This window comes from Phascolarctos cinereus, unplaced genomic scaffold, assembly GCF_003287225.1.
Source record: "Phascolarctos cinereus isolate Bilbo 61053 unplaced genomic scaffold, phaCin_HiC Scaffold_4;HRSCAF=312, whole genome shotgun sequence".
In the NCBI taxonomy this organism is placed as follows: domain Eukaryota; kingdom Metazoa; phylum Chordata; class Mammalia; order Diprotodontia; family Phascolarctidae; genus Phascolarctos; species Phascolarctos cinereus.
Window position 1 is genome coordinate 175,342,065 of NW_027555847.1, and position 27,265 is coordinate 175,369,329.

The following is a 27,265-nucleotide window of genomic DNA, read 5'->3' on the forward strand; positions in this document are numbered from 1 at the left end:
AGAAAGAACCTCAGATTGATTAAATAACTTGTCTGAAGTCATCTGGTTAGCTGGTAAGTGTAAATACTTAGATTTGATCCAGGTCTTTTACCTCTTGGTTTACTAGTCTTTCCCCAGCACCGTGCTTGTGGGATCTTGGGCAAGTCAGTTAATTTTGTCTGACCTTAGTTTTCCCAACTGTAAAGTGAGGGATTAGACCAGAAGATGGTCGCTAAAGTTCTTTCCCTTTACAGCTTTAACATTCTATGATTCTATATAATTGAAACCCTTTGATTCTAATATAGTTGGCCTCAGAGCTAGTTCAATGTACGTACCTGATTTTGAAGCCAGGAAGACTCGAGTTCCTCAAGTGTTGCATCTGACACATACTCATAGTGTCACCCTGGATAAGTCCCTTAACCTTTCAGTGCTCCAGTCAACTCTTTAAGACTATAATTTGCAGAAAAGGTCCCAACCTGTATTGGCAGAGGATGCTTACTCCCTCCAGGAGTTCCCTATAACAATGGAATCACAGCTCCAATCCTTATCCCTGTGTTCTGTGGCTGATCTTGGAGGTTAAAAGGCCTGTAACATCAGTACTGTAGAGGATTCCCATTTCATTTGATGGGCTAACAGTGTTGGAAAGCAGTCACCAAAAGGGTAGGCAGAGAGGATTAATTCAGTTCATTGAGGTCCTATAGAGGAACAGGAAAAGAATGTGATCTTTCCTGACAAGTCTCTGAGTCATCACTGAAACAGTGAGTTTAGCCAGTGTGGATGATTTGACATTAAAAAGTGCTGCTCCTCATTTCTCCATAAGTTGGTGACTTGCTTAATTCACCGGGCACTAAAGATGGAGTCCAGGAGGGACCCCCTCTTCTGAGGGGGAAAAACCCACCAAAAAAAAAAAAGGGAACATGTTGTTATGTCTGGTGGTTTGGCTATGTAGACAGCTTGACTCTCTCTGATCCCCTCCAGCTTCCCTTCTAAGAGAGGAATCCAGAAAGCCTTAAGTGCGCTGTTGTCTCAGGGCTTCTTATACTCAGCACAGAGTCTCTGAGGCCACATTCTCCTCTGAGGCTGATTTAATGCTTAGTCACAGGCTTAGCAGCTGCTCTTGGGAGAGAGTCTCTCGGAGAGCTCTTGAGTCATAGTGGCCTTAATCTCGTCTGTAACAGTTAGATGTTGTCTCTATCCTCCCTATGCTGGGCCTTTGCTGCTGCCCTGGAAATTGACTAAAGGTTTCTTGGGCCAGTGTGACAGCTGACTGAAGACTGAACAGACTTTTCTCTCGACCTCCCTCTCTCTCTTCTGCCCCACTCCCCCTAACCTCCCTCCCTGAGTTTATCTGCCTTACCTTGCTGTCAGGGTATCTTGGTAGTGTCTGTCAAAGCATGCAACTGTGGGCATAGGCCTGTGGAGTGCATTTATTTGGAAGAATGGAAGAGGTAGAGGCCAAACAGATTTATTTAGACAAGTCCTGTAAAATCTTGTTAATTTGGGGTAGGACTTCTGCCCCAAATTGGTGAAGTATCCATACTATAGAGTGTTCTGGACACAAAAATGGTTTCTTTATTGCTGTTATAACTGGCATTCATATAATGCCATTTGCATTATAATGCCATTTGCAAAGCACTGTCTTTCCGTGTTATTAGCCTATTTGAGCCTCAGAACAACCATATGAGGTAGGTGCTATAGGTATTATTCCCATTTTACAGATGAGGAAACTGAGACTCATAGTGGTTTAGTCAATCAGCAGGTGTTTATTAATTCTCTTCTTTGTTTTAGACACTGAGAACATTAAGAAAAAAAATGAAATAGTCCCTGTCCTTTGAGAGAGAGAACAAGTATATTTTTAAGCATATACAAAATTAATGTAATTTCAGGGGGAAGACATTAGCAGCTGTTGGGGTGGAGGGGTGGTGGACTCAGGAAACACCTCATATAGAAGATGGTTCCTGAGCTGACCGTTAAAGGAAACTAGAGCTCTAAGAAATGGAGGTCAGGAGGAAATGTTTTCTAGGAATGGTCAAGCAGTTTGCCCATGGTCCAACAGCTGCCAACACAGATGGGGTTTGAACCTAGGTCTTCCATACAGTGTTGGGCCCTCTGGATCAGCACTAGTAGTAATAGCTTGTGTTTATTATTATATTACTTTAAGGCCCCCCAAGTACTTTCCTTGCAACAGGTCTAACAGGTAGAAGTATAAACTATGATTTGTCCCCATTTTTAGAGAATGAAACTGAACCTCAGAGAGGCTGTTTAATTGTCCATATTAGAATATGTTGTAAAGTGTTGAAGCCACAATTGGAATCTAGGCCTCTCCTATCTCCAGGCTCTGTGCATGGAGATATGTAAGGTCACTGAGATAAGTTAATTAAAATCTGCAATTCACAAACATACGTGTGTGCATACATATGTATGTTTGTATACATATGTGTATTAATGTTTAAAATTGCAGTAAGACTTTTGGGACATAAACACACACCCGTACCTACCATAGAATGGACTTTAGAGATCATTTAGTTCACCTTCCTCATTTTACTCATGCTTAGTTAGTGGCAAACACAGAGCAGCAACCTGGCTGTCAGTATAGAGCATGTTTACATTTTGCCCTACTGCTTTTCTGGCTTCAAGCCGGTCATATTTCCCATTTTGTCTGTGTCCCCAGCACAGAGTGTAGTGCTTGGCACATACTAGGCACAATATAAAAGCTTATTACTTACTCGGTTGCAAGTAGAACTGTGGGTTAACTAACACTTCTCACCCTAAAAATCTAACAATTACTGCAGAACGATGAAAGTTAACCTTTTTCTGTGAAACATTCGAGGATACAAGAGGCCTTCGTCCCTTTGCTCCTGGCTCCTGACACATGAAAAAGTGCAGCTGTTATAGCTATGGTCAGACCAGACTTTTAGGGAGATAGTTTTCTCAAGCCATGATTTTGGGGGAAGGGAGAGAAGAATGGAAAAAGGGAGGGAGAGAAGAATGGATGGAGCATACTGTTCTTTTTTTTTTTTTTTTAGTGAGGTGCAGTTGGGGTTAAGTGACTTGCCCAGGGCCACACAGCTAGTAAGTGTCAAGTGTTTGGTCTGAGGCCGGATTTGAACTCAGGTCCTCCTGACTTCAGGGCCAGTGCTCTATCCACTGTGCCACCTAGCTGCCCCTGCATACTGTTCTTAAGAAGGTCAAATAATCCTGCCAAGCTGCTAGTATCCTCTTATAAGGTAAGAGGCCCCAGATTGGTATCCAGAGAACAAAACAGTCCCTTGTTGATAATGCCACTCTTTGTAACTCTTTACTTGCTGAGATTCCCCTTCAGTTCCTCCCTCCCCCCAGGGCTGAGTCTGAATGCTCATGGGATCTAGATTACTGAAATATGAATTAATGAGATTCTGTAGTAAACTTTTGGGATGAAATCCTCTCAGACTCTGCCCTTTTCAGCATATCAGAGATGTTTGTCCTTCCGGATGAAGGTGGTCTCTGTAGGCGGCGTTGTCTACAGTTATCAGTCCAGTGCAAGTTTCTTTTGTGGGTGATAGGAGTGGCTTAAAAAAAAAATCATGCTTAAGTTAAATAGATGCACTGTAGAAAAAATTAAAACTTAGTTCAGTAGTGTTTTTATTTCTGTATGGGTCTTGGCTATTTTGAGATACCTTTGATCTTGATTCCTTGTCCCATGTGCACTTATACAGTCAACTTTCCAAATCTATATTTAGTCATTTCTCCATTAATCAAGGAGCCTGTGGCTTAGATAGTACAAAAACATTAGATAATTTGGAAATCATTACTCTTTGTACTTATATACACATCCACATATGTAATGTATGTCTTCATAAAGACTCTCCAAAAGTTTAATAATTTAGGTTGTGTATAATTTTGGGGGGATCCAGACTTGCCATTTCATTAGCATAGGGTGCTTCCAGCATAGAAATTCCCTTCATCTTTGCAGACCCACAAATTGTCAGTAACTTGTAATCTTAGAGAGTTGTCTAGAGCACTGAGAGGCTCAGGGACCTGTCAGTAGTTACACAGCTAGTATTAATCAGTCAGAAGCATTTATTAAGTACTTACTGTGTGCCAGGCACCATACTAGGTATTGGAGATGCAAATATAAAAGCAAGCTAGTCCCTGTCCCCAAAGAGCTTCCATTCTTCTGTGGAGGGATACAGTCAAATCCTTAGGTTTTCAGGAACCTATGACTATAAATTGTCTCTATTTGGACACAGTATTCATTCCCTTCCCTGCCATGGTTATAACTGTTTGGCTAGACTCCAGCTTCTCAACCTCTCTCCCTTCAGATGTAGGGCTCAAACCTAAATCCAGTGCAACAAACCAGGGCCAGGTACAACAGGATTAGCATTTTACATTCTGGAGGCTTAATGTTTAGTCATATATCTTCAGTATCCCATGAATATGGGACAGAAATGAGGCTTGTTCAGGGCCGGCCCTCTCTCTGTTACACCTTGTTGCCTCTGCAGATCTAATGGAAACCACGTATGATATTTACAGACAGACTGAATTTTCTTCTTGCAAAAAACTTTAAGTTTCTGCTTATCATAGAGCAATGTCTTGCCTGGTTTATAGAATTATATCTAAGAGTGAAAGTTACCTTTTTTGGCCCTGCTTCTTTTTTTAATCATGTATGTTCTTGAAGCCTGGAAATAGTAGGTCCTGGGACCCACAAGCCAAGGGACTAAAAGGAAAAGTTCCCAAGAATTATATATTCCTGCAGTATGTGTACGTGTAATGTGTGTGTGTATATGTATGTGTATTCTTGATACCTAGAGATTGTAGGTCTTTCTGTCTATCTATCTATCTTCCAAAAAGCCTTAGTGCAATTGGAAGCTTTAATAGCTGAACTCTTCACTAAGACTTTTAGGACACACTGTATGTGTCAGTCATTCAATCAACAAGCATTTATTAGGTGCCTTCTCTGTGCCAGTCCCTGTGTTAGGAGCCAGGGATGCAGGTGCAGAGAAGTTTACTGAAGCTTACATCCAAATGGAAGAGACAAGTACACGTAAATAAATAGAAAGATATATAATATAAATATAAAGTGAACAAATAGGAATATATAGTAGTTAAATACAAGGTAGTTTGGGAGGAGAGCCCTAGCAGTTGGAGGGATCAGGAAAGGTTATGTAAAGGGTGATTCTTCAACTGCCTGTTAGAGAGAGGTGAGTGAGTTGTGGTATATGAATGTAATGGAATACTATTGTTTTATAAGAAATGATGAGCAAGGCAATTTCAGAAAAACTTGGAAAGACTTACATGAACTGATGCTGAGTGAAGTGAACAGAGCCAGAGCATTGTACACAGTAATAGCAACATTGTGCGATGACCAACTTTGTAGACTTAGCTCTTCTCAGCAATACAGTGATCTAAGATAATTCCAAAAGACTTGTGATAGAAAATGCTATGTGCAGCCAGAGAGCACATGGAGTCTGAATGCAGATCAAAGCATACTATTTTCTTTCTTTTTAAAATTTTCTTTCTCATAGTTTTTCCCTTTTGTTCTGATTCTTCTTTCACAACGTGACTAATGTGGAAATATGTTTAATGTGATTTTATGTGTATAACCTATATCAGATTGCATGCTGTCTTGGGGAAGCAGGAGAGGAGGGAGGGAGAAAAAAAATAAAGAGAGGTATTCAGTGAGGGAGATCAAGGAGGGAGTGCACCTCAGGCATGTGGAAGAGCCAGAGCCAAAGCACAGAGATGGGAGGTGGGGTATTTTGTCTTGTGTGAGGAATATAGAGGCCAGTTTGCTTGGATTCCATGGTGCCAGAGGGAGAGGAATGTCCAGTGAGGCTGGAAAGATTCGTTTGGCCCAGGTCGTGAAGGGCTTTATTGCTAAACAGAATTTTATATTTTATTAAAGAGGCAATAGAAAGTCACTAGAGTTGACTAAGTGGTAGAGTCACATGATCAGAACTTCACTTAAAGAAAATGACTTTGGCAGCAGTGGTTAGGATGGGCTGGAGTAGGAAGAGACTTGAGGCAGGGAGACCAGTTAGGCTGTTGCAATAATCTAGGAGAAAGGCGACAAGGGCTCACGTGGCAGCTGTGTGAGTGGAGAGGAGATGGATTCAAGAGAAGTATAACATCTGTTCTGCCCATCCTACCCCATGTGAGGCTAGCAGATTTGCCTCCTAATTATGTTTGGTTTGTATTGCTAATTAATCTGCATTCTCCTTATCAGATACCCACCTGTTATTGAATACGGCATCCTAGGAAACAGGAAGGTGTAATTCTCCTAGGGAAGCCAGACTGTGATGAAACATTTTCTGTAGTTAATCAAAAAGTGAACAGTTAAGAGTTCACTATATTCTCTTGTAAATAGAATGTGTCCTTTAGCTTCATGCTTTGTTAAAGGTCTTTCATGACTGTGTACTCACTGTGGGCCTCTCTCCTTATCACTTTCTTTTAAAAAATTATTTTAAAAGCTTAGATTCCAAAATTCAGAATTCAGAATTAAGCTCTGTGGTGGTGAACTGCCCTGTGTATTTGAGTCCAGCCAGTGCTTGTTAATGATTTGTTTTGGATTTTTTGTGAAAGTTGTGTGCTTTCCTGAGAAAAGGTCTTTGAAGGTAGTGCCTTTTTTATTTTTTTAAGAAGTCATTGTAACTCAGGAGAGAGAATACCATTTTTGGTGCCAAATTGGATGTGTTAAAGTGATCGAATATCGGCAAAGCAGAAGGATAAAGTGTCAGTTACTACTTTAATAGCCCCAGTGTATGTGACTTAATTATTCTGTTTTTTCCCTCTGTCTCTTTTTTACCAATAGAATCCCTGTCCAGAGTCTGGCGCTTCTTTCCTTTCCAGAATCACCTTCTGGTGGATTACTGGGTAAGGACACTGAGCCCTTACTGCTACCTGTATTTCAGAGCTGATTGACCCCACAGATTGGGCTACCTCTTCTGCTTGTATGGAGGTATTGTGTGGCCAATAGAAGCTATGTGTTCTTGAATGGTTTGGTACCTCATTTATTCACTTTGCCCATCTGTAAAAAGGGGATGGTGATACCTCCATGCCACAAACCTACAAATACACTCTCCTCTCAAGCAGAGAGTTATAAAAATGAAAAATACTTTGCATCATTTCACAGGGAAGGACTGGGCCACTTGAAGTTATTTTCTCTACATTAGTACTGTCAAATTCAAATAAAAACACGGGCCATTAAAGAATCCCTTTGGGTTATATATTGACTTAGTTTTAAAATGTAATGTTCCCTGTGTTTTCTTGTATTTTTATTTATTTTGTTAAATATTTTCCTGTTACACTTTTTGAGTTTTATTTTTATTTTCGATTCCAAATTTTCTCCCTCCCCCATCCATTGATAAGGCAAGACATATGAAATATATGATAATATATAAATATATATTATAAAGTCATACAAAACATATTTCCACGTTAGACGTGCCCAGTTACATTTTACTCTAGTTTAGGCCACATTCAGGAGTGTTGTGGGCTTCATGTGGCCCATGGGCCGCATAGTTTATATTTCTGTTCTACATGATAATTTTTCAAGGTTTATCTTGGTATTTTTTCTTTTAAGTCATTAGAATGATCCAGAATGGGAACTCTTTCTTCATCAGTAGTCTGTCTCCTGCTACTGATGCAGATCTGCTTGTCCTCTCACACAATTCCTTTGTGCTTCAAATGTAGGTTGATGGTCCAGGGATATAAATGTCCTCTGGAGTCTACAGATTTGTGGTCCTTGAACCCAGAAGACACCTCCGAACAAGTGGTGCCTGTTCTGGTGAAAAACTGGAAGAAAGAATGTGCCAAGTCAGTAAAGTAAGTGTGAGTACCATGGATGGGCTGATGGTCTAGGCTTCTGACTAATGAGTGCAGAATAATCTTTCCCAGAAAGGTCTGTGATATATAAATTTGGCAACCTTACCAATGGTTAATCATGGTGTCAACAAGGCTAGAATTTTAACCTGTTAGGCTATTAGTATAAGGCAGTGGTTCTCCAATTTTTTTGGCCTTAGGACCCCTTTATACTCTTGAAAAATTTTTGAGGGCCCCAGAGAGTTTTTGTTTATGTCAACCATAGCTATTAGTATTTTACTGTATTAGAAATTAAAACTGATAATTTTATTTTCTTAAAAATTTTTAAAATTTATTTTGATTTATCTATAATCATTTCCATAAGCTTTTGAGTTTTACATTTTTCTCCCTCTCCCTCCTCAAGACTACGTGCAATCTGATATAGGCTCTACATATACATTTCTATTGAACATATTTTCACATTAGTGATGTTGTAAGTAAGAATTAGAACCAATAGCAGCAGAAAGAGGAAACAAAACTCAACAGAAGAAAAAAAATAGCAAATAGTGTGCTTTGATCTGCATTCAAACTCCAGAGTTCTTTCTTTGGATGTGGATAGCATTTTTCATCATGAGACCTTTGGAGATGTCTTAGATCATTGCATTGCTTAGAAGGGCTAAGTCCATCAAAGTTAAAAACTGATAATTTTAAAAATATTTATCAATTCATTAAAAATAATAAATCCAATTTCATGTTAACACAGCACTTTTTATGAAAAAATATGTTCTGAAACAAAAATAGAGTGATTTGTTTTACATATTTTTGCAAGTCTCTCTGGTGTCCGGTGTAGTAAAAGGCAGCTGCATTCTCATACCTGCTTCTGCATTCAATCTGTTGTGATACATTGTTTTGGTTAAAGTATATGAAGAAAATCTGGCCTTACACAAATATCTAGTTGGAAAAGAAAGCAGTATTTTAATGGACAATATTTAATAGCAGTATTTAATAGGCAATAGACAGTATTTTAACAGACGTCTTAGTGTTATTATGAAAATAGTTTTGACTACATGCATCCTCTGAATGGGTCTCAGAGACCCCCAGGTGTCTGAATACCACACTTTGAGAACCACTGGTGTGGTGCATTGATTAAGGTAAGATTGTGAATTCTGTCTCCATATAGATACATACATATATATATATATACACACACACACATATGTACATACATATGTATGTACATACACACACACACACACACACACACACACACACACACACACACACACACACGGGGCAGGGGGAGCTCTCCTTCTCAGCTATGTATTACAACTTGAACCCTTCCTTGGCATGGTAACTCATACTTCCAATCGTAAGGGGGACCAGGCAAAAAGGTGTCAATGGATTTGTGCAGCTCTCACTGATGCTACTGGGAAAACAATCAGAAATACAGGAGCAGCTGCTGCTATATCAGTAGCATGCTCTTTAAATAGGCAGAGGAAATCCTATTTGGAAGACACAACTTTCAGCCATTGTTGATTGTTGGGAGAGTAAGCTGTGGGGTTTCTGTGCCTTACTTGCTTGGTATGAGTGTCCAGTTATTATGCTGGGGAAAGTGTATATATGGTTGTATGATTGGTTGTGTTTACAGATACCTGATCATGTTCTTGGCTTTGAGAGGGGGAAATATGGGGTATAGCTGTTGAAACCAGAGTTTGCCTAGTTTTGGGTTGTATTCCTAAGGGAGGACTTAGTTTCTGACTTGTTTGTGCTCTGTCCTTGTCCTGGGGTTTAGGTAGCCATAAGAAGCTAGCCATAGGGATGGTGGTAGGGTAAATTTTCTGGCCAAGATTCTATCACTGTGGGAAATGGGCCCTTATTCTTCTTTATCCCCAAGGCAATCAAGAGATGTATTGTGCTATTTCTTCACAAATTACCAAACTTGGAGGGTCTCATTAATCAGTTAGCTCTGAGTCGACTCTGTAATTTATTAAATATCCTTTATTCAGTTAACCAGAGAAACCTCTATTCCTGTATACTCTTGTTCATTTATACATAACCCCTACTTTCCTCCCCTCAATCTCCTAAGCTTAAATAAGCTTCAAGGTTACTGGCTTTACTGTTTAACGACTGAGCAATGACCAGTGAAAAAAAGAGAAATGATTATTTACAGTATACTAATTGTGAGAAAAGTCACACAACCAGTTAACCTTTAATAATTAACTCTGGAAATGTTCACTATTCATCTCTTACAGATGTAAGTTTAAAATCTTTTCTCAAGATTTCTCTTCGTGATATTTTTTTTCCCCCACAAAAGGAGAGCTAAAAACTCCGTTTTCTCATGAAACATTTCTTCAGATTCTTTCTCTTTAACAGATAACTCATCCAGTTTCTCAGGAAAGAAGTTCTCTCTCTAGCCATGACAACTGAAATATATTCCAGAATAATAGTTAAATTGTTAACTTCCCAAGATTGTGTTCCATCTTAGAAGGCTGTTGAAGCCAGTCTCGTACTGGTTTGTAGAACTGGGGCTCCTGCTTTCCCTGGTGGTTTTCTCACGTTCTCTGGGCCTGCACAACCTAATGTATTTTCTGTCCTTGTACATTCTGCTTTGCTTTGGCCCAAAACCCAGTTACCTGGCATAGGTCCCTTCTAACCGCCCTAATATCTCCTCTTCCTCTATATGAGATGTTTTCTAATTTTTTCCTTGATGTAAATTCTCATTTATCTGGAATATTCTTCTCCTTGACTCAGTCTTAACAGATTCCTTTCACACACACCCTCCTCCCCCTATATCTTTTACTCTACACTACTCTCCTGTCTTCTCTTCCCTGGGTCTTTTCTCTTTCTTCTGGTATCCAATCTTCCTAACTTTGTATTCTCCCATGTCCCATAAGCGAAAAAGGCCAAGAATAGATGATGTTTCTTGGTAGTAGTGACTGGGCAAATGAGCAATGTAAAATTGGAAAACTGGAAAAAAATTAATTGAGGGACCATTCCTTTCCTCCACATAGTCCCCTTCCTGTTCTCAAGCAGAAAAAAACCAAATGATAAAGAACTTAAATATTCAACTAGATTGATAGATATAGCATGTGTATAGATACATATGCATATTGTATATATATATATATATGTATACATATATAGTGTATGTATGCATATATCCAAAACATATACATGCATATGTACATTTGTATATGTGTTTGTATATCTATGCACACACACATACATACATTTATACACTTTGGCTGAACAGATATAATGAAAAAGTAAAATTGCCACATATGATAGTATAATAGCTTATCAAAACAAGCAGTACAGACAAAAATCGGTTAGAGAAGAAAGAAATCTGAGCAGATAGCATGATGAGGTAGGCTTCATGGAGGAGGTGACATTTTTAGGTCCTTGAAGGATATGTGGGATTTGGCTAGATGGAGAGAGTAGGGGAAAGGAATTCTAGTAACAAGTAATAGAAGGAAAGGTAGGGATTTGAGAAAGAGCATGCTATATTTGTGTTCACTGAGTAGCAAGAGATGAGTCTGAATAGAGAGGCTACAGTTGGATTGTATAAAATAGATGTCAAACTCACAGCTGCACAACTCAGATTAAATTGTAATTGGGAAATGTTTAACAAAATATATAAAAAAAATAGTACCATATAACTAATGTTAGGGCAGCTAGATGGCTTGGTGGATAGAGCAGCACTGGGCTTGGAATCAGGAGGACTCATCTTCATGGGTTCAAATCTGGCCTCAGACACTAACTAGCCATGTGACCCTGGGCAAGTCACTTGACCCTACATGCCTCGGTTCCTCATCTGTAGTAGTATCTTTGCTAAGAAAACCCCAAACAGGGTCATGAAGAGTTGGACATGACTGAAATGACTCAGTGGCACTAGATAATGTTAATTTGTGATTTTCTAAGTGAGCATGCCTTTCAGAGATCAGTTTCTTTTGAGAGTTTGATATTATTGATATAAAACAATGAATATTAGATATGCTGTGTGGGATTTTTATCTTGTAGACATATGGGAGCCATTGAAGCTTTTTGTGTGGGGTAGTGATAGGGAAAAATTAGGTATTTTTAGATGATTATCTACAAGATAGATTGGAAAGAGTCAAAGAACTATAAGTCAGGACCTCAAAAGCTATTGCAGTAATCCAGATATGGGGGGCTGGCTGTGAGGGCCTATCGGGCACATTTCTTTGCTAGGGTAATATTGTGGTAACTGGGGCATATTACTTAACTACGTTGCTTTCCTTCTGTCTTTTAGGCAGCCTGTAAAGATTGTGTATTCCCCCAAGGATTCAGAAAATTCAAAAAGAGGCTCCAAAGGAGACTTGAATGAAGAGGTTGAAGCCCTAATTGTGAAGCCCACTCAGAGGGAGAAGGAGCCCTCTTTGTTTAAGGTGTTATATAAAACATTCGGGCCTTACTTCCTCATGAGCTTCCTTTTTAAAGCACTGCATGACCTGATGATGTTTGCAGGCCCTGAGATCTTAAAGTAAGACCCCTTCCCTTTTGAGATTCCCTCTCTTATTTTCATTGTTCAGCCCTTTCTCTTGGCTATCATTGGTCAAGCTCCTTATAGGGAGCATTAATTGGAGTAGTGATACTGAATAACTCATGAAAATAATGCTATAATGTAAGACTATGTTTCATTTTTAAAAACTGCAATGAGTCTATCATACATTTATCAGTACGGCCCTTATTTGCTACACATGCTATGTTGTTGAGAAAGAAGTCTTCTATTTATATTAGTGTTCAGAAGCATTATAAAACCCTTAGACAAGCTGTATTTCTCATTGTTTTGTCCTTCCTGGGCCTCAGATTTGGCATCAATCACTAAACATTTATTAAGTGCTTGCTGTGTGCCAGGCACCATTCTAAGTGCTGGGCATGGAGGTGGAATGGTAGAAAGATCACTGAATTTTAGAGTCAGAGGACTCTTGGCTCTTCTAATTTGCCATATTACTTGGTGAGTTACTTGACCCTTCTGGGCCTCAGTTTTCTTATCAGTAAAATGAAGTAGTTCAACTAGAGAATCTCTTAAGATCCCTCCCCGACTCTAGACTCTTTGATTCCTTCCTTTGTAACTCTGTGGCTCTTAAGTCCTGTGTTCCTATAGTCTTGGAGGTTGGCATCTGGGCTTACCAGAGAGGCTGTGAGGCAGAGTTTTTCTGAATTGTTCCTCTGAATTTACCCAAAACTTTGCCACTCAAGCTATGTTACTTCCACCACTCTGCACCTCACCTTTCCCCCAAGTTTTATTTAATTTTATTTTTTGTCTTTAAAGAGGTTAGGCATATGTGTAACTTGGTTGTTGGCACTTTCTACATTTTGTATGGAGGTTGTGAGTTTTGTTGCCTCTTCAGCCTGAGTTAATGAGCCTTCCTTGTTCCTTTACAGATTGCTTATCAATTTTGTGAATGACAAGGAGGCTCCTGATTGGCAGGGATACCTGTATACAGCACTTCTCTTTGTGAGCGCCTGCCTACAAACCCTGGTTTTGCACCAGTACTTCCATATCTGCTTTGTGAGTGGAATGAGAATCAAAACTGCTGTTATTGGGGCCGTCTATCGCAAGGTAACAAGTTAAAAATTCCCTGGCACAGATGAGCAAGTTATCTCTGTTATCTTTAATTTCTTGTCCCTTTGACCCTGAGGTGCAGAATCTACGTGATGCTTCAGTGAGCTCTTGTACAAGGACTTTTTTTTTTTGCTCATATTTTTAATATATTTTTATTAATACTTTTGTTTTTACCTCACATAGCTTGTCTCCTTTATCCCTTCCCCTTCTCTCTTTTTCAGAGAGCCATCCCATATGACAGTTTTTTTTTAAATAAAGAAAAAAGATGCAGAAAAAAATTAGGAGAGTTGAGGAAAGACGTAATATATACCAGTGCATTGTAGTTAGAGCTGTGAATTGTTATAGGTATTCTGGAAAGTAGTTTGGAATTAAGCAAATAAAGGGACTAAAATGTCCATAGAGTTTCCCCTGCTAGGCATATACCCCAAGATGGTCATTGAGGAAAAGAAAGGTGCACTAGAATATTTATAGCAGCACTGGAAGTGCTGGAAACACAGTAAATGCCCATTCCCTGGGGTATACTTAAACAAATTGTGGCATATTGGTGTAATGGAATATCACTGTGCTGTAAGAAACAATTACTATAATGAAACAATATAGACAGTCACTATAACAATGTCATAGGAAGAACAGCTCCCCCAAAATAATTGAAACTGAATACTGTGAAATCATAAAGAGCAAGCTTGTTCCCAAAGAAGGGATAGGAGAGGATACTCTGCTCATTTGCAGAGATTGAAGTCTATGGGTGTAGAATATTGCATAAAATGTTAGACATTTTTGATGTCATTTAAAAAAAATTTATTGATATGTTTTGCTATTATATGACTTTCATTTCAGATATATTCCTACCTTCCTGTATCTAGAGAGACATTCTTTGTAAGAAAAAATAAAAAGAGAAAAAAAAAGCAGTTCAGACAAACTACCCAAAAAATTAACCAAGTCCAGCAGTTTATACAATATTGTACATGCCAGTGCCCTGACTCTGCAAAGAAAGAAGGGAGGTGCCTTTTGTAATCTCTTCTTTAAGGCCAATCTTAATCATTGCAGCCACGAAATGTTCAGTCTGGGGCTTTTTGTACTTCCATTTACATTGTTGTATTATAATTGCTGTATATAATTCTTATGTCAGTTCTGCTTATTTTTTACATTGTACCACTTTGTATGTCTCCCCATGCTTCTGTGTATCTTCATATCCGTCCTTTATTATGTTCAGCAATATTCCATTAGCATTCATGGACCACACTTTGTTTAACCATCATCCATTTGAAGGGCAACATCTATTTTGTTCAAGGGATAGATTTTAAATTCAGTTTCTGGAACTGTTAAGATGAGGGTGGATTAATGTTAAGTTTGTGGAAGGGGGAAGAGTGCCGTTAGGTACCTGGCCATACTAGGGAGGGTGATTTCCTAGGTTAGCATGTAGAATGTGTATGAGCCATTAACATACAGTCTTTATTAATAGACAGTAGTGTTTGTTGAAAGGCTTGGTAAAATGATTTGTGGAGGTCTGAGTTTAGTAATGGTTTTTACCATTACTTTACTGCACATGATGTTAGGCATGTCATTTATGTTTGCAGCTTGGAGTGTCATTACGTAGGTTATATGTTCTTTGAGTTATATAGTAACTGATATGTTTTGGGTGCTCTTTTATGTATCCTCTTGATTTTGTCTTTTCCCACTTTAGTGAAGCCTGGATAAAACTACCTGTTTCTGAATGTTGTAGAGGGGTTTCTTACATTGGGAGGTGGGGGGAGTGATGGGACAGAGTCTGAACTCAAAGACCTCTAGAGTCCTTTCCATTGTAAAGACTCTGTGAGCTGCCTTCTGGGATGCTAGGGAGATTAGAAGCTTACAAACCCTTCAGGGGAAAAGAAACAGGCACGTTATAAATTCAGGTAATAGTTTGGTAAAATGCCCTGAATTATTTTTTTTTTTTTACCAAATGGCTCCATCCTTAGAGAAGCCACAGCATCTGCAAACTGAACAAGATGTGGCCTTGATCTGGTATGCCCAGTCATCCTATCTTCTGCTTTTTCCCTTAGGCCCTGGTGATTACAAATTCTGCCCGAAAGTCTTCCACTGTTGGGGAAATAGTGAACCTCATGTCTGTAGATGCCCAGAGATTCATGGACTTGGCCACTTACATTAACATGGTCTGGTCAGCCCCCCTGCAGGTCATCCTGGCTCTCTACCTGCTATGGCTGGTATGTACTTGTTGCTTTTCCTTTATTGTTCAGCTGTTATGATTGTGTTCAATAAAAGCAATAACTTGAGCTTGGGGGCATTGTGAGATTTCTTTGTCCTCTCTCTCAAACTTCAGAATGGTGAAACAGTATGTGTTTCCATCCTTTTTTATTTGGTCAAGTATGATAGCTGGCATTTGTTCTGCAAAGGTCTAAATGCACATGATCTCCTTTGAGCCTAGGTGGTAGGTACATATTATCATCATTCCAATTTTACAGACAAGGAAACAAATTCAGAGAGGTTGGGTGACTTGCCTCACATGGCTGGTGATTGTCAGAGGTGGGATCTGAACTTGGGTCTTCTTGACCTCAACTGTAGCGCTCTATCCACTATGCCACACTCCCTCTAGTAGAGCATTTTGGGTGTCTTAAGTAGGAAAGATTCCCCAGTTTTTTGGTAGTCAGTACTTTAAAAAAAGTTTTTTAAAAATGTATTGACCTCTTTTTTTATATTACCTACAAATTTTCCTATGCCTTTTCTCCTTGCAACAAGAGAGCCATCTCTTATAAGAAAGAATAAAAATGAAGAAAAGAAGAAAAAAATGAGTCCAGCGATATTACATTAACCAACATGACAACTAAATCCAACATTGTATATAGTGGTCTCCAAACATAGTTTTCTACCTCTGCAAAGAAGGTGGGGAGCTGCATTCTGTCTCTTCTTTGGGACCAAGGCTGATCATTATTTCATAGCATTCCATTTCCATTGTTTTGCTCTTGTTTCTCTTTCAGTTAATGTTGTGGTCATATATATTGTTTTCTGAGTTTCTTCGTGCATTGTTACTAGTTCAGTTTTTTTCAATTAAATTCATTTGTTTTTAGATTTCATTTTTATTATGGACTTGAACATTTAATAGTATGAACATTTCATTGTCTAATGAAAAGCAGAAAGGGGATTTTATATGAAACAGTGAACTTTTATTAGGTCCAACTTAATTTTTTCCTTGCTGTGTATGGCTTGAGGTGGTTTTTTTTTGGGGGGCAGGAGGGAGAGTATGATTCAAATTCAATATGGTAATTCTAATGCTACCCTGTTTTTTGTGTGTCTCCTGAACTTCTGCTTTTTTTCTGTTTAATGTTTTCTAATGATTCGTTAACACCTTTTCCTTCCTTTTTTTTTAGTATCACTATCACTATATTTCCACATTCCCCCCCCCAAAAAAAAAGAAAAGAAAAGACAAGCCCTTTCTTGTAACAATTAAGTATAATCAGTAGTCAGGTTGCTAATCTTTTTCTTTTCTTTTCTCTGAATGTTTTTGGAGAAAGGTGAGTTCTTGTGCCTGTTTGCCAGTTTCTGTTGTTTTATTCCTCCTCTTGACAATCTGATTTTTACCCTGTTTGGGGCATGTTCTTTTATTAAGTTTATCTTAATATACCTTGTATTAGCATTCTGGCCCTTAATGTGTCCATAGAAAGGGAAAGATGACAAGAGATGAGGTGTGACCACAAAACACAGAGACAGAAACTGAATATTTAGCAAACAAATCAGACCTTAGACATGCGAGTGAGTGTGGTCAGTCACACTGGTGACTTGTTCCAATGTTGCTGCTGTTGCCCAAACCACTTTTGGTAGGCCCAAGAGCTATGTGACGAAAATAGACTTTTTACTTTGATACTCCTTGTACTTGGACTGGCAGCTCTATCATTTGGACTGCGTTAATAATTTGACTTGATCCCAGCCCTTCTAACCATCACCTCATTTATTTATGCCCCTGGGTGCTGAATAATTTATTGATTTATTTTTGCTGTTTCCCGAAATCAGTCTGCCCTCAAGGAGTCAATACTTGTCTTCAGAGACATCCAAAAGAAGGACATATGTCAGTATTTACAGGTAGTGCCTAGAGGGGTTACCAAGCACAGATTTTGAGTAATGAAACCTTTGCCTGAGGTCTGTATTTTGTAGCAGATGATACATTTGGAGGCGTTAATTCTTGTATATTCCTGTTGCACTGTTGTAGATGTTTGGATCTTGTTGATCAGTCGCCCGTTTCAAAGAACTCCCCTCATATAGGTAGGATTCTTTCAGGGCGATTACTTCTTCTTAATTGCCCTTTTCTTTTTTTTCCCCGCCGTAGAATTTAGGCCCTTCTGTGTTAGCTGGAGTGGCTGTCATGATCCTTATGGTTCCCCTCAATGCTGTAATGGCCATGAAGACCAAAACCTATCAGGTAAGGTCTCTGCTGATGAGAGCCCCAGGCTGGGCTTAGTAATGTTCTCCTCCTCTGCAAATTTTACTCAGATAAAAATCCTATTATTGACTTAGAACAAGAGCTTGAAGGAGTACAGAATAGATTCCAGGTTACTTATGGAATTTAGAATGTGAGGACTTGGCTGCGATTTTTGGAGATCATGATCTTGGAATCCTGCGGATGAATTCCAGGGCCCAGCCTTGAGGGAACAGAATGTCATGCTCTTCAGAGACTGCCTTCTCCGATTAGGTGGTGGGTCTTGGAACTGCCTTGGTTCTCACCCTGTCCTTAATGAGCAAGTTTCCTTAAATTAATAGCTCTCATCCCAAAGGGGAAACCCTCCCTGTCCCCCACCTCCAGCAGAAAACTAAATGGACTATTCCTGGCTTTGCCTTTTTTGTTTATAATTCACATTTTTCCCTCTTGGCTTCTGGAGAGACAAATAAGTCACCTGCCAGTGAAGCAGAAGGCCTGTCTGTAAGTGGGATGTCATTAGAGGAGAGGTGTAGTCTTTGGCTGGGCTGTGTGAGTCTTATGCTTTCAAAGTGTCACAGCTTAGGTTCAAAGCACCAGTCTTGTCCATTATTCAAGCTTGTCTTCAGTAGCCCCCTTGCAGAGGTAACTGATGTCCATGGAATTAAATCTGCTTTTAAAGATGAGTAAAAGTGCAAAACTGTGTGAGATGAAGGGCTTGAGGGAGGCTTTGGGTTCTTTTTCTAGGTGTCTATAGTATGGATTTTCCCTTTAACTTGTCAGACTTTTCGTAAATAAATCTTAGTGTTAGTTCGGATCACTTAAAAGAACAGCGAATCAACTCTCAAGTATAAGTTAAAGATTATCTGTATTCTGGCGATGTTATTGTCTTCCTTCAGGGGGCCTTGGAAGGAAAAAAATGAAATTCCAATTGTGATGACCTCTCACTCTCACCCCACATCCCTTTCTATGGTCAGCATCCTTGTTCTCCTAATTAATCCCAGTGATCATGAGGAGAAAGGAAAAGAGATAAACAGAGAGGAAAAACAATGAAGGAAATAGAGCAGGGTTAGGGAACCTTTGGCGAATCCTTTTATTAAAGGGATTTGTTCTGTGAAGTTTGGATTCAGTCAGAGGGCTGAACTTGAGGACCTAGAGGGCCACGTGTGGCCTCGTGGCTGAAGGTTCCTCACCCCCGAAATAGAGAAATGGAGGAAAAGAAGGAAGAAGTGGGGAAATTAAGAGGTGTGAGTGACGGTGCCATTAGCAACCTCAAGTGCCTCACAGTTGCCTCACCTTGGTCAGATCTAACCAAGCTTTCTTCTTTCTTTTTTTTGTCCGACCTGCGTTTGGTGACAAAAGTCCTCTGAGTAAACTTTTCAGGGCATTCACTGCATTCTGGGCAGTGAAAAAATTATCAGGATAAAAAAAAATTAGCAGGATGACATACAAATTAGAGCCCTAGTTCCCTAGTAACTCAGAAGTCCTCTGTTGACCTTGTTCCTTTTGTCTAAATTTGGTAGCTGCATTGAAGTTGACTTGTGCAACAAATTTTAGGTGATTTAGGTGGTTTATGAGATCAGGCATTTTCTTGGGGCGAAAAAAATGGAATCGCTTAATAGCTGTTCTTGGGAGAAATGAACATTTTCATTAGGAGTAATTAGTGCAGTTTTCCACCTTAATGAAGGCCCTTTTAAAAACGTGGTAGTAAAAAGTGACAGGATCGCTTGAGTAGTTAACTAGTACAGTGTACTTCTGAATGCCTGAGTTGAAGTTCCCACTTAATTTTTAATTGTCTTTCTCTTAAAGGTGGCCCACATGAAGAGCAAAGACAATCGGATTAAATTGATGAATGAAATTCTCAATGGAATCAAAGTCCTGAAGCTGTATGCCTGGGAGTTGGCCTTCAAGGAGAAAGTGTTGGAGATCAGACAGGAGGAGCTGAAGGTGCTTAAGAAATCTGCTTACTTGGCAGCTGTAGGGACCTTCACCTGGGTCTGCACACCCTTCCTGGTAAGTGAGGTCAACAGGAAAATTGTCCTTAGTTCATTTAAAGGTTAGAGCCCACTTTCAGTGGTTCAGATCTTCTTGGTGAGATGGAGTCATCAGTGAAAGGAAGTTCTTAATAAGGCCAGCTTGAAACTGACAGGAGATGATATCAAAAAGAATATAAAAACATATTTAAGCAGAGCTTGATAACTGTTGAAGATTATTTATCAAAATACCGTATTGTTCCTAGGTTTTTGCATTTCTTTAAATCTTTCTCTAAACTATTCCATTTGTAGCTCCAGAGTATCATGGAAGTCATCTAGTCTAACAACATTATTTTATAGATGAGAAAGCTGAGGTCCAGAGAAGTTAAATGGGATGTCCGGAGTTGTATAGCAAGAGGCAGAATTGGATTTGAACCCAGATCATCTAAATACAAATGCAACTCTTTCTTTTCAATAAGTTTTTGCTCATTTTAACAAATAGCAATACTTAGTAGGTGTAGGATGAATCACTTGATGGTAGTCAGTTTTGCTTTTTCTACATAAATAGAGTTTTCTAAATATAACAAGGCATTAATAGGTTTTTCTATTCAGAAAAATTATGTGACCATAGTCTGCTTTGGTGGGAACATAGCTAAATTGCAGACATAGGCCCTCTTAAGTGATTTTTACGAGAGAACGTATCAGACCATGTCATTCCATTGTTCAGTTAACTCCAGTGGTGTCTTGTTTTCCCTAGAATCAGGCACAAACTTCTCTATTTGGCATTTAAATCTTACCTTCCCCACCTGTTTCCAGTCTTTCCAAGGATTAGCAGTATGCCATGTGGGCCAGCAAAACTGGCCTTCTTGCTGCTTCTCCCATACAATTAGACATTTCCCACCTCTGTGCCTTTGCTTAGGTTATCCTTCACGCCTGGGATACGTTCCCACTTAACCTCTGACTCTTAGAATTCCTCCTTCTCTTCAGGGCTCATCTCAAAGTTTGCCTCCTCTGTGAAGCCATTCCCTCTTGCTTCAGCTTTTAGTGCCTCTGCCCCCAAATTGTCTTGTATTTATTTTGTACATGTTTTGGATATGTTCGTGCATGTACATATTGTCTCTCCCAATAGAGTATGAGTCTCTGAGTGCAGGGGCTTTAACATTTCAGCCTTTGTAGCCCCAGGGCCAAGCACAATGGTTGACATATAGTAGGAACTTAATAAATGCTTATTCAGCTGATTAATAGAGAGGAGGAAATAAACAACCATGAATATAATAGCCTTCCAAACCCAGACTGTCCTACCTATCCAAAAACAACATACTGCAATCAAATGGATATTTGCCTGCAATTAGATTTCATTTAGCCTTAGCACGGCTTGGCAGAAAGAACGTCGGATGAGGAGTCTAGAGACTGACCTGGGTCTTAATATTAGTTCTGCTACAGCCTCACATGTGTGACCCTGAGCAAATTATCTGTGGGTCTCAGTCTTCTCATGAGTAAAATGGGTGAGTGAGAATGGATCATTCCATGGTAATATCTAGCTCCAAAATTCAAAGGTTCTAGGATATATTGACTCAGTATCCATTTGAATCCAAAGGCTATTTCCAACCTATAACAGGGACTTGAAGGGAAAAAAAGTGAAATAAAATAAAAGATTGTGAAAAGGGAAATGCATAGAAAGCTTGAAAAAAAATTGGGATTATTAGATTGAGAGAACTGTAAGATTAAAGGGTAATTTCCAAAATTATTTCAGGCATATGAAGTGTTAGGAAAGTTTATTTGGAGCCCATTCTCTGGTGGTGCAATGCGTAGAAGGTTGAACTTAGAGTCAGGAAAGCCTGAGTTCAAATCCTGCCTCAGATACTTACTGTGACCCTGGGCAAGTCATATAAGGTCTTTATGCCTCAGTTTCCTAATTTGAAGAATGAGGATATTTATAGTACCGGCTTCAGGGTTTGTGAGGATTTGAACTCGTCTTTCTGACTGTATAACCTAGATACCTAATAGTAAAAGTATTAAGATTTTTGAGATTTTGAGGAAAGCACTTTACAAATTTTAAAGAACAGTATAATTAAGAGTTACTGTTAGTCAATTTGTCATATTGTGACCAACATCATCTTTATGCATAGATCTTATCACGTACTTCTGTTTAAACCCGTCTAAGGGTTCTCTGTGACCTCAGTAAAAATCAAGCTCTTTTGTCGGACTTTCTAGGCATTCTGAATTCGAGCATCGTCTTGTGTAAAGAGTCTCATGATGCTCCAGCCCAGAAGAACTACTCTTTGGTAGCTCTGCTTTTCTGACCCTGTTCCTTTGCTCATACTGTCTTCTGTGCCTGAGATGTCCTTCCTTCCACATTGACCTTTTACGTTCTTCCACATCCTTTAAAGCCCAACTCAGATCCACCTTCCCTTGAAATTTTTCCATCTGTTGGTAAGGATCTTCCTTCTCAGCTCTTGTGTAATTATAGAAGCAGTGTTGGTTCATGGAAAGATCATTGGCCCTAGAGATTTAGAACCTGGGTTAAACAAAGTCCCAGCTCTGCCACTTTACTCTCTGTATGACCTTAGGCAAGGCATTTATGCCTTCTGAGATTCAGATTCCTCGTCTGTAATATATAAGGATTGGCCTAGATAACCCTCAGTATCCTTTTCCAGTCTGAATCTCTGATCCTACTTTTATCTTATAACAGCTCTAATATATTTACCATATACTGGTGTATAATTATGTATGTGACTTATTCCCTTAACAGCTCTGTGATAACAAATGTGGTGTCTTATCTGAACTTTTGCATCTCTTACTGTGCCTTATACAATGTTCTGTACACAGTAGGTGCTTAACAAATAGGTGATTGAACAAATAAATGAAGAAACCAGACTGTGTAGTAGAGCATGGCATTAAAAGTCAGGATAGAGCACCGGCCCTGGAGTCAGGAGGACCTAAGTTCAGATCCTGCCTCAGACACTTGACATTTACCTAGCTGTGTGACCCTGGGCAAGTCACTTAACCCCATTGCCTAGCTTAAAGAAATAACAACAACACAAAGTTGGGAGAACTGTATTCTAATTCTAGCTTTACAAATCAGGGATAGTGTGGCCTTGACAAATTATTTCATCTGTCTTCAGTAGCAATAATAGCAATAATAATAGCTAGCATTTGTATATCACTTTATGGTTTGCAAAGCACTTTACAAAATTATCTCATTTGCTCCTTATTTGAGTTTCCTTATCTTCTAAATAGTGGTGGAGACTGGGGGTATGATGGTGGTGGAGTAAATGATCTCAGTACTTTTCTAGGTTGGAATTGTCCAGAGGACCTAGATTCAAATGCCAGATCTTCTATTTTCCCTAAGTCATTCTGTTACAGTATTGAGCGGTAGCATGCTTTTTATTTTCATTACCCCTCTGTCTGTCCCACCAGCATTTAGAGAATGCCTGGCCTGTAATAAGTGCTTAATAAATGCTTATTGACTGAAGAGGATGATGCAAGAAAAAACATGCCTCATGATTTCTTACTTTTGGACAGAGAGAGGAGGTTCTCCCAGAAATCCCTGTTTTGCATTTTGCTTCATTCAGTGAAACCAATCATTATGGGTGTGTCAGCCCAACTTTTCAGTCTTAGTCATCTTTTCCTACCATGCCTTCTGGTTTCGAAAACAAGTAGAGAGGCTTCTGAGGGAGTTGGAAGAAAGATAGTGCATTCCTTCTTGACTTTTAAATTTGTAGCTTAATTTTTTTTTTTTTTGGCAGGGGGGATGTAGTGGAGTTAAAGTGCTGGTTGTATGATTGTGCTTAGAAGATATAATCCATTCCAAATAGACCTTTTGCATAAAACAGCCTGGAAGCAGAGTCAGAGCTGGAAAAGCAGTAAATCTTGACCGCTGAGGCCTCTGACTACATTAGGATAAAATATGTTCTGTTCTGTTTGAAGAGACCTTAATGTTCTTTTCACTGGAAGATTCTTTCCCTTCAATGCCAATGAAATGTTTATATAGATGAAGGTGTGATGAAAGACAGGAGACTGGGATGTAGGTGCTGGCACTGGGAATATTACCAACCCATTTTTTTATATGCTTTTTTCCCCCCCTGAAAGTATAGCCTGCTGTGTTTAAAGTCGGCCTACAATAACATAAATGGAAAGAACAAAAAAGTCCCACTTGAATGCTTTGTAATTATAATAACCAAGCTTGGCCCCAAAGAAAAGATGAGAAAATGTATTTCTCCAGTTCATCTTCAAGCTTTCAAAATGATCTTCCAAAAGGCCAGGTGTGGTCATGTCATCTACCTTATTCAGTGAACTCCAGTGGTTCCCTGTTACCTCCAGCATCAGATATAAAAACTTTGTTTAGCTTTTAAAGCTCTTTATAACCTGGTCTCTTCCTATCTTTCTGGTCTTCTTATACCTTGTTCTCTGCCGTCCAGTGACACTGGTCTCCTTGCAGTTTCTTACATTCGAAACCTCATTGCTTGAGTCTGAGCATTTTCACTGTTTGGCCCCTGTGCCTGGAACACTCTTCCTTCTCATCTCTACCGCCAGGCTTCCTTCAAGTCTCAGCTAAAGTCTTCAAGAAGCCTTTCCCAGTCTTCCTTAATGTTCAAGCCTTTCTTTTGAGAGAATGTCTTTTATCCTGTCAGTAGATTGTTTGTATGGATTTGTTTGCTTCCCTGAGAGACTGAGCTTCTTGAGAGCTGGGACTGTTTTTGCCCTTCTTTGTATCCCTAATGCTTTAATATAGTGCCTGACACATAGTAGGTGCTTAATTAATACTTATTCACTGACATTTCTTTCCCTTTATAGAAATAGAAAAGTTTGTTGTCAGAATTCAGTTGATGTATTGGTTAGTTTTGCTGAACTGCTTTATCCTCCCTTTTAAAAATTTCTTTGTGAGGTATAAGGATATATTTATAAAATAAAAGATCAACAAAAATGTTTAAATTCTGTTGCCTTTAATGAAAAAAGCATAGCTAGACTTTTTAAAAGAAAAATCTTTATCTTCATTTTTCATATCACCTTCATTTATAAATAAAGCCCTCCTCATACCCCTACAACGGATGGCTCAGATCAAACCTATCATCTCTGTTGGACAAACAGCTCTAAAGATCATGGTTTGGTATGGTGGTGGGTTGGTACTTTTTACTTGGATTGTAAAGGATGACATATTACTCTTAGTGGGTATATGGGTGTATGATAAGGAGTTTGTGTGGGTGTCTAGGACTTTTCTCCCTGCAAAAAATTGTGGGAGAAGTAGGGTAGTATTTTTTGCATCCTTCCTCAGTCTCTAACTTGATAACTTGGTGCACCCTAAGATATTGATCCCAGTTCTTTCACCCTTTTAAAAACTATCTTGCCATGCAATGTGATAATCTTTTTTTTCATATCTTAAAAAATTCTGAACTTAGGTACCAGAAAAAGGAGTATTTTTGTAGACCCAGTAGAAAACAAAAAGAGGACACGAAACTGAATCTCCATTTTGTGTTGCTTGCGTAAAACAGTATTATATTTGACCTATTACTTTCAAACCTGTCCTGCTTCTTCCAGACTTTCCTTTTATCTTGTATACATTTTAAAAAAATTTCAGTGGCTCTTTTTTGGGGGCCATCACTTGTTAACCCTCTTCCCTTAACATCTCCCTAATTAATAATAACCAAGAGAAAGTGAAAAAGATCCTGTAAGAAATAAGCATAGTCAAGCAAAATGAATCCGTGCATTATCCTTGTCCAAAAATATTTGGTTCTACCCTTTGATTCTTTTACCTTTTGTTGGGAGGTAGTTGTCCTGCGTCATCATAGGTCATGTGGAGACGTGTTTGATTATTCTGTTGATCAGAGTTCTTAAGTCTTAACAAAATTGTTTTTCTTTACATTGCTGCAGTCCTTGTGTACATTTTTCTTCCAGTTTTACTCACTTTACTTATATTGGTTCACACTACCCAGGATTCTTGCAAATCCTCTTGTCTTTTCTTATGGCACAATACTGTTCCATTATATTCATATACCACAGTTTGTTCAACCATTCCCCAGTTGTCCAACAGGCAATCTAAGGCATGCCCTTAGAATCCAGTTCTTTTCTTTTTTTCCACTTTTAATCCCCACTTCAGACTTAGGAAGGTTGTTTTACTTGTGACTATTCCTTCTGTGCTATAATCTCACGTCTTAACTTCTCCTCCCTCATCCTCATTTGTTTTCCTATTCAGTTTCATGTATTTCTACATCAAACTATTGGTGTGTGCAATGTACTAATTAATCTTCAAATATGATGCCATTGACCCATTATCATTAGGATACATTCTTTGAGGGTTTTAAAAAAATTTTCATTACTCTGTATTGAATTTAACAGGCTGTGATTAAGGTACATATTAAGTTACTCTCGCTGTGCTGATCCTTCCGAGGAAACAAAGCATATAGGACATAATCATTCCCTTAAAGAGTTTACCCAGTAACTCAGTGGAGAGGCAAGGCAAATCATATATGTATGAATGGAGAAGAGGCAGTATGTGACAAAGTGCCATAATGTATGGTATGGAAAAAGTATTGTAGGAAGTCAGGACAAGGAGAGATCACAGGCTTGAGTCTTCTGGGAAGGGTACATGGCATGTGGGACTTAAAGCTGAACCTTTATGGATAGGTAAGATTTCATTAAGAGATGAAAACAGGGTCTTCCATTCTGTTGGAACTGATGAGAACACGAATTGAAAAGGTGTGAATAAAAATGGAATGTTTATGGGAAGGTGAGAAAACTGGCCAGCCTGGAGTGGATCAATCAACTGAAAAAAGCCATCCAATTAGTGGCATAGGTGAGATCCAGACTTCCATAACCTTTTGAGTTTTAAATTTTTCTCCCTCTCTCTCCCCATCTCTCTCCCCAAGGTGGCTCACAATCTGATATAGGCTATACACATACATTCCTATTAGTATTCATTTTATTTTTTAAACTTTCCAATTAAAAAGCATTTATTTTCTCATTCTTCCCCCCTCTCCCCCTCCACCAGCTGAAAAAGAGAAAAACAAAACTCTTGTAACAAATATTCAGTCAAGCAAAATAGATTCCCACATACAAAAATGTATGCCTCGTTCTCCCCCTTGATTTATTTTCTTTTTTCTTCCCCCCCCCCCCGGATTTATTTTCGTGGGAAAGCTTCATAGGGCACAGTAAAGGATAGGTCCATTAATTACTCAGAAAGCATTAAGCATCTGTCATGTTCCAGGCACTGTACTAGGGACTGGGGATACAAATGAAAGAATGAAACAATCCTCACTCTTCAGAACCCTATGTTTTATCAATGCGGACAACAAATGCACATTATATTCACATATAATCTTAGTAAAGTTTTAAAGTATTAGAGCCAAGACTTTCGGAGTAGTCTATATAAGGAAGGAAGAAAACAAGCATTTATTAGGCACTTATCATATGCCAATCAATGTACTAAGTACCAGAGGTACAATTACGAGCAAAATGAACATTCTGATGGGGGAAACCATCCATCAAAGGGGAAGGAGGCAAGGTAGCTGGCACTGGGGGATGGTTTTGAAGTCCAGAGAGATG

At 39.0% G+C, this 27,265-nt stretch overlaps 1 protein-coding gene across 1 annotated transcript in view; it reads left to right on the top strand.

Moving 5' to 3' along the window:
- ABCC1 (ATP binding cassette subfamily C member 1 (ABCC1 blood group)) overlaps positions 1 to 27,265 on the top strand; it is a 134,864-nt gene that overhangs the window by 55,843 nt on the left and 51,756 nt on the right. Inside the window, 7 exon segments of the mRNA XM_021001820.2 lie at positions 6,770 to 6,831; positions 7,651 to 7,782; positions 12,029 to 12,259; positions 13,165 to 13,342; positions 15,388 to 15,549; positions 17,664 to 17,756; positions 19,560 to 19,763. Coding sequence (XP_020857479.1) covers positions 6,770 to 6,831; positions 7,651 to 7,782; positions 12,029 to 12,259; positions 13,165 to 13,342; positions 15,388 to 15,549; positions 17,664 to 17,756; positions 19,560 to 19,763 — 1,062 coding nt within the window.